The sequence below is a fragment of the Nanorana parkeri genome, unplaced genomic scaffold (genome assembly GCF_000935625.1).
Source record: "Nanorana parkeri isolate BGI_ZX_2015 unplaced genomic scaffold, ASM93562v1 scaffold489, whole genome shotgun sequence".
In the NCBI taxonomy this organism is placed as follows: domain Eukaryota; kingdom Metazoa; phylum Chordata; class Amphibia; order Anura; family Dicroglossidae; genus Nanorana; species Nanorana parkeri.
The window spans coordinates 1,060,362-1,068,583 of record NW_017306757.1 but is presented as its reverse complement, the minus strand read 5'-3'; the positions used below and the strand labels follow the sequence as shown (position 1 = coordinate 1,068,583).

The 8,222-nt window shown below is 39.5% G+C and overlaps 1 protein-coding gene across 1 annotated transcript in view; it reads left to right on the top strand.

Moving 5' to 3' along the window:
- The window catches only part of LOC108790634 (tyrosine-protein phosphatase non-receptor type 11-like), a 123,401-nt gene that overhangs the window by 64,476 nt on the left and 50,703 nt on the right, over positions 1-8,222 (top strand). The window contains exon 2 of the mRNA XM_018560941.1: positions 907-1,029. Within this exon, the coding sequence (XP_018416443.1) occupies positions 907-1,029 (123 nt within the window). The remainder of the gene's footprint in view (positions 1-906; positions 1,030-8,222) is intronic.

The window sequence follows — 8,222 nt, the reverse complement described above, 5'->3', positions numbered from 1 at the left end:
TTTCTTCTTGCCTCCTTTCTTTTTCTCTCTCTCTCTCTCTCTCTCTCTCTCTCTCTCTCTCCCCCTATTGCTTCATCTCTCTGGTCTTTGCATTTTTCTCTTAGCTTTTCTTTTTAAATGTGCACCTCCCCAAGCTTTTTATAGGTTTATTTAGCCTTCCCATAGCTTGACCCAGTCTAGGGCAATGGGCCCTTTTCTTGTTCACACCATATACTGTTTTTGAGTTACAAGTTTTGATATACAGTTTTTTTTGGTTCCTTCGTTCTCTAAATTATATCTTCTCAATGCTTACCATTGTACATTATCTGTCGACCTTTGGCTGGCTTCCCAGCTTTAAAATAGCCTCCATATTGGTGTATATAATGCTTTATTAATATGAGCACTTTTTATTGTTCAGTTACTGTTATGATTATTGATGTGTTTTTTGTTCTACTTTTTCAATAAATCTTTTGTGAAAGAAAACCACATGGAAGAAGACTGATTCATTTTGTCTAATCTTCAATTGTTCTGTAAACCTTAAGCTTAGTTCTGTCATCTCCCACTATCTATCATATCATATTGGTCAAGGGGGATGAGTATCCAGTTGCAGGACTTCAGCTACAGAAATGGGCAGGACCAAGCTTCAGTTTTGCGTTGAAAGTTACGATTTTAATAATCAGCTTTATATATATATGTATCTGTTCTTTTGACAAGTGGTTTTCAGGTAGTTTTTACTAATTTATTGTTCATGTGCTCAGTTTGATTTACAAAGGTTTGTGACATTTACTTTGTCAGAAACCTGTACTGAGGATTTTTAAAATATGATAATTTTTCATCAAAACAATTGTTGTCTAACATGACCAAGTATGCCACCTTTGATTTTTTTTTTCTTCTTTTTATATTTTAAATAAATGCTTTCTGTTTTAGATGGTTTCACCCAAATATAAATGGACTAGAAGCTGAAACTCTCCTCTTGACAAATGGAGTCCATGGGAGCTTCCTGGCTCGTCCCAGCAAAAGCAATCCAGGTGACTTTACCCTATCAGTCAGGTAAGATTGCACCAGGGTGTTTGGAAGAATCACTTTCTGCTGGCCATTATACATTTAGTGTTCTGTAAAAAGGATGTTTTTGTAAGTTGCTTAGGACAGTAAGACAACACTCTCACCCCAGCCTGAGATGTGCAGAGCTGTTTAGGTGCATTGATATTTATTCCCCTAGAAGGTGTAAAATACATCCTGAAAGTTCCCATAGACAATGCTGGATCAGGCAAATATCTGATGTCTGTGGGGAAACCTATGATGGCAGTTTTCACAGCAAATAGTCATCCAAATGATTAGAATCGCTGTTGTTTTCCCACCAGTTTATTGGGCACTTGGAATGTCTACATAAGGAGTAAATTAACCCCTTCATGACTGAACTAGTTTTCAGGTTCTGTTCATAAATGACTGACACATTTTTTACATTTTTGCTGTGTGATTCTTCCACAGCAGTAATATACTTTCTTACTAAATGTACCCACACATATTATATATTGTTTTTTAGAGGACAGATAGGGCTATATAATTATATCACATATGTGTACCTAACCCCTCACTTAGTTTGAATAAAATAAAAAAATTAGGAAAAAAACTAGAAGAAAACACTTTTTTCACAAGTTTTGATTATTATTTTTTTTTTAGAATTTTTTTATATTAATTATAGTATAAAAAATATATTTATATATAATTTATATTTTCCTAATTTTGTTTTACACTTTATTTTAATTTTTTTACACTTTGTAAAAAAAATAAAAATAAAATAAAAAAACTTTTTTTTTTCTTGTCAGTTTATATCAAGCAATCACTATGACAGCTTGATAAATTAACTTTTTTATTTTATTTTTGGCTATTAGGCTGATCCAAACTTAGGAACAGCTAATAATAACCTTAGAGACTGATCCTGACTTTAGTCAGATTCAGATCTCACTAAAAGCTCTTTGATCGTGCCTAGACGATCAGAAATGATACATTTCACTCAAAAGATATACATTGTATCTTTTCAGTGAAATGTATCTAAACATCGGGCTCTCGAGCTGTCAAAACAAATAGCAGAGAGGTGAGGTGAGTCACTGCTGCCTCTCTGCTATTTTGAGCTGTCAAATACGGGATCGCAAATTGCGGTCCTCTATTTGCATGTAACGGCTTCATTCTTTCATTAATGAAAGGAAGAAGCTTTTACAAAAAGCTTAATTATTTCATTAATTAATGCCTCAATACTGAGACATTAATGAATGACTGTTAAATGCTGAGAATCAGCAAATACCGGCATTACAAAGCCTGATATAACTCGTCACGTACAGTGTACGTGGCCAGTCATATAGGCACAAAGTGACAAGACGTACACTGTACGTCTCCCGTCACGAAGGGGTTAAAATGCGAAAACTGAAGGTTAAACTAAAGTAAACTGATGTAAAAGTGTCTGAACCCCACATATTTTGTGTTCTGTTTTGGTTGGAGTGGATAGAACTCCATTCTCCACTATTTCTTTACCTATGTCTCGTAGTGAGATCTTTGCGGTCAATGACACAGCTATGGGGAATTCACTTGCTTCAGTGATAGCTGGGCTGTCACTGCTATAGGGGTAAATATACAGTAATGCTGAGGTCCTCAATGGCTGTAAAAGTCCCACAGGAGATTAAACGCTGTTCCTAGAAACTTTTCTTGAAAGAAGCTTAAGGGCTGCCATTGTTGCCCTTTTTCCGATGATGCTGGTTGTTTGCCAACCCTCACCAACTGACATTACTTGTGACCGACAACTAGTATGCATATCAGGAAAGTCAGAAATCCTTATTTGTTCCAGCACAGTGTTGCATGTTATTGAAGCAAAAGGGTCACCATGAAAGCCAGGCAACTAGTAATTGCAGATAGTTAAAGCCTATTACCAGATACAATTAAAAAAAAAAATCTCCCATTTCAGTGGGGCTACCTTTGCACTGCAAGGGTTAACCGCTCATTTTTGTCTAGGGGCATAGTTTAAAGTTTTACTTACTCTGTCCCCCACTGCCCTGATAGTCAGCGCTCACCTCTCTCTGCTCCGCTCCTGCTGGGAATGTCCCTTGGCATCTTCCCCTCTAGTGCCAGGCTATGGCCTTGCATTAGACATGATGACATCAGCAGGGCCCCAACCGCAGGAACAGATGAGGGCAAGAGGCTGAGTTCCCTGGTCTTGGAGCCAGCACAAGCGGGGATCTGGTTGATAAAACTGTTTTAAAGAATCATCCTAAATAAAAACAAGCTGTTAACACTTGCAGTGCTAGAGTAGCTGTACTGCAAGGGGATTTATTCAGAGATTTTTTTTATTCAGAGATGGGCTTTAAATAATGGCAGCCTCCATGTTTTTCTCATTAAAAATTAACTTTAAGTTACCATATTTGCAACCTTCAGCACCATCTGCTGGTCAGATATGGTGACATTATGTGATGACAAAACTAGGTTGGCGGTCTGTGAGCCCCTCTGTATGTGGTCAGACTTCAGTGCCCATCACTGAAAAGGACCCCCGGAAAAACAATAGTAAAAATTTAATTGATTAGATGTGCAGAAGGGAAGGACATACTTAAATCGTAAGTCCAATGTAAAGGCAATCTAATATTTCATAAACAATAACATGCAAAAATACAATCAGTTAATTCCTTTCCATTCTCTCATTTGAATGGGAGCCTATCTAATACGCAGAGTAACTGTATAAAAAGGAAATTGAGTGCAAGCCCCACAGCTATAGTGGGCTGACCCTTCACCATAAACTTAAAATATATGTAAAGCAATGTTTTCATTTAAACATGTAGACATTTTGGATCAGACATAGGTACATTTTTTCTGCCTTTTGAACCCTTAACTGCTTTAGAAAGCAAGTTCCATGATGGCCCAGTTGCGCATCATGTGGCCATGCATTTTACGTTGTTAGAACCTGTGTCAGTAGAGTCTTCATTTACTTTCACTGAAGACTTTACTGAAAGTGACACTAAACTCAGTAGTTAAATCTTAAAGATGTATTCAAGTACCTTATCTATTAACAAAAATGTATCCTATTTGTGTATCACTCAGCTGTAGATCCTCAAATCATCTCTGAATTGGTGATGACACTGTCCTTCCTTCTGGAGGGGGGCTACTTTTCTTCCCCATGGTCCATGTGTGTATTGTAAAGTAGCCACCGCTCCAACCTTGCTCCTGTGTTGGACTACAATCTTACGTTTTGTTTACTAATTTGTATTAAGATTGTTGTCCATCACGGGAGTGAGCTTGGAGCAGTGGCTACTTTACAACACACACAGGGACCATCGGGAACAAGGTACCTGCCAGAAGGAAGGACAGGGTCGGCGTGAATTTGAGGATCTTGATGCACAAATAAGATACATTTTTGTTAATCGTTAAGGTACTTGAATGTATTTTTAAGATTGAACTCCTGAGTCTAGGGTCACTTGATATCAGTTCCCTGCTGACGAAACTCTAGGTCACATGACCTTGAACCAGGGCACAACAGGACCTGCTTTTTCCAACTTTAGTGTGTTTGCTGCCCTTAACACTGCTATCCTCCAATCCTGTTGCCTTCTTGTATGATTAAAGTGGACCTAGCTTTATCACAAATTTCTGCTTTAAAGAAGTACTCCAGGATTTTAAAACTTTACCCCCGCACTGCAAGGGTTACCCGCTCATTTTTCTCTAAGGGCCAGAAAAAAGAAGATACACTTACCTGATCATCGGCCCTGGCGGTGGTAAGTGCTCACCTCTCACCCCCTCCACTCTGTGGTATGTCCCTTGGCATCCTCACATCTAATACAAGCCAATGGACTGTATAAGATGTGATGATGTCAGCAGGGCTTAGACCGCTGGAGCCCGGGGGAGAAGAGGCTGTGGGAGCGGTCTAGCAGCCAGGCGGGACAGAGTGTTTCTTTCTTATTCTAATTGCTTTAAAAAATAAAAATAATTATTTTGAAACGTTAACCCTTGCAGTGCAGGGGTAGTCCCGCTGCAAGGATTAACGTTTCAAAATCCTGGCGTTTTCTCTCCATCGCTCGAAAACTAAACTAAAAGTCAGATGCCGGCTTTTAGTTTCATTTTCGAGCCGCGTACAGCAGAGGACGCTGCGGGCTCGCAGGGACAAGGTAAGTGTCACTTTTCTGTGCAGCCCCGAGTCTGGCTCGGGGTTACCGATCCTGGTATGGAAAATTCACCCCGAGCCAGACTCGGGAATACCGCCAGGGAGGTTAAAATATGGCAAGGAAGGTCATTTTGGGCACATGTACTCGACTGCTAAGCGGCAATTTTAGATTCAAGTAGTGCTTATTGGAGTTCTACTTTTAACATATTCAAAGATTTGCATACATGTAATGCTAGAACGATATTTCAGAAAAGCAGCTGAGCTCAGCATTCCTTGGTAATGTGGCTATATCTGTCTATGGGCAGTACATGCAGTGTCATCCTCACACATTGACCTGTTTCTGACTTGTCAAGTTCTCGGTCATACAGATAAGATTCTAGATAGTGAACATGTACAGCATGCCAGAAATACAGAATCAGCCTGTATAAGTACAATATCTGCTTGTTTTATAGCGAACGCTCCCTGTCATGACCACCCTGCCCCCTTGTAATAATGATCAAAAGCCTTGTAATGTCTTAAGACATGATGCATGGCTGGTGATGTGACCCTGTGTCTAGGTATTTTCTTACCTGCTCTGAGCCGACGGGGCTTAGGAAGTAATGTTCAAGCAGAATTGGCCGGTCAATGCTTCTGCTTAAACAATGAAATTCTTCTGAGATCATTATATTATATACTTTTTTTCAGTGCTTGCAAAAAAATGTGTATTTTACAAACAAATGTTTAATACGGGGTGATTCTATAGTTCTTACTTTGCAGAGTTTTCTGAGCTCACTAGTCCAGTGTGCCCCTTTTACTTGTTGACTGCCTCTAAAAATCTATATGGGTCTGTATGAGCTTATTAGGAGGGAGGGAGTATTTTCCTTCTTTGGCTCATTCAAATGGACCGAAAAAGCTGGAGACCAATTATTGGGCTACTTAAAGTGACACTAAACTCAGGAGTTAAATCTTAAAAATGCATTCAAGTACCTAACTGTAACAAAAATATATCTTATCTGTGTATCACTTGGCTGTAGATCCTCAAATCCTCTCTGAATTGGTGCTGACACTGTCCTTCCTTCTGGTGGGTTGCTACTTTTGTTCCCCATGGTCCCTGTGTGTGTGTTGTGAAGTAGTCACCGCTCCAAACTCGCTCCTGTGATGGACTACAATCTCACATTTAGTTTTCTAATTTGTATTTCGATTGTAGTCCACCCTATGAGTGAGCTTGGAGCGGTGACTACTTTACAACACACACAGTGACCCATGGGGAACAAAAGTAGTCACCCTCCAGAAGGGAGGACAGGGTCAGCACCAAGTCAGAGATGATTTGAGGATCTACAGCCGAGGGATACCCAAATAAGTTACATTTTTGTTAATAGGTAAGGCAATTATTTTTCAGATTGAACTCCTGAGTTAGGTGTCACTTTAAGGTACTCACAGTATAGCCTATTGTAACCTGCCGGCTGTTACTACAGAGATGTAGGAGGACTGATTCTGTGCAAACTGAAACAAGATTTGCATACTGAATGAGGGACTATTCCCTTATCAACAATCAGTCACCGTGCCTACATAGTGATGTCCTATTTCCAATGGCTTATGCAGATTTTGTATACTAGGTCATGTGTCGTAACAGGAACAGACAGGTGTCTGAAAATCATCCGTTACACAAAATAAATGATAGAAACTTGTCACCTTTACAAGATGACTGCAGTCATGATGTTTCCTAGAACACTTTGGAAATTAGGTTTATTTATATCTACCTGTAATGAGAGTTCGAGGAGGGCGACAGATAATAAAAAAAAAAAGTGTAAAGTGAAAAGCTGTTCACTTTGGTTGTGTATTTTAGATTCAGTGTAACCTGCACTGAATGTACTGCAGCTAACAATATTTTTTTATACAAATTGTATTGAAGGCTTCAGGTTGAGTACTGGAAGTGTATGAGTGCTTTACATCTGATCCCCGGGGGAAAAATACTCAATCCACCTCCTCCTTTAATGTGGATTTTTATTGTAAAGAACATTTTTGCAAAGATGAACCATGCACAGGGCAGACACAAGACGAAGTGCAAAATTATTTTATAGTGAATGTTTTCTGAGATGACATCCCCCACTTCCTTCCTAGTGCTCATTGCAGATTCTCACTTGCTTTGATTTTGGAAATATAAACCTTTTCAGCACTTAAACGGTTATTAAACCCTCACATTTTTTTTGCATCTAGCTACTGCTAGCAAGCAGTAGCTAGATGCAAAAACTTTCTAAAAAAAACCCTTTTCAAACAGGTTTAAACTTACCTGTGTCTTCGCTCGTCCGTGTCTCCCGTCCGAACATCTGAAGAGTCTCGGGCGGCCGCAAAGGATCTTGGGGCGGGTGCATGCGCACTTCAGATCTTCGGCCGGGAGACGAGGAGAGACGTAAGGTAAGTCTATGGAGCAGCATGCACCCGCACAGACACCGTGGGACAGCACTCTTGCTGGAGGACAGAGGAGTCAGCATTGGATCTGAGACCCGCACCAGCGCTGGAGAGAAGGCTGAAAAGGACAGTAAAGAAGAAGATGATTTGCGTTCGCTATAAACACTTAATTAGTCTCAGTATTGTAGTAAGGAAAACTACAGCCTCTGCATCCTTTTTTGCATGAAGGAGTCATCAAAATAACTGTTGCAGGGAATGCCAGTAATTTGGCTTCAGGCTCTTAAGACTTCTTGGACAGGTAGTGAGCCAGTCACAGGGGATGGGAGGTCCGGGATGTTATTTACAAAGTGTACTGTTGTAAGAAAAAAAATGGACTCTTTTTATTACAGGTATTTATAAAGCATTTTACACAGCACTTTTACATAGTTGCACCACATTAACTTTAGTCTCTTTGGCAGTTTTAAAAAGCTGGTTGCAGATTAAATGGTAAGTTTAATTTCTAAGAACATGCAAATACAGAAGAGCTTGTGTAACAATCTTGTGGTATGCCAGTTTTTGCATTAGTTTTTCTTTAAATCTAATACTTAGCGGACATGGAACCATTGTAGAGCAGGAGGACTATATGATTGTACACACAAATGTCAATGACCTACATGTCCACCACCCTCACATCTCTATGAAAAACGTAGTTTAAATTTTTTGATTAAGTACCCCCAGCCCC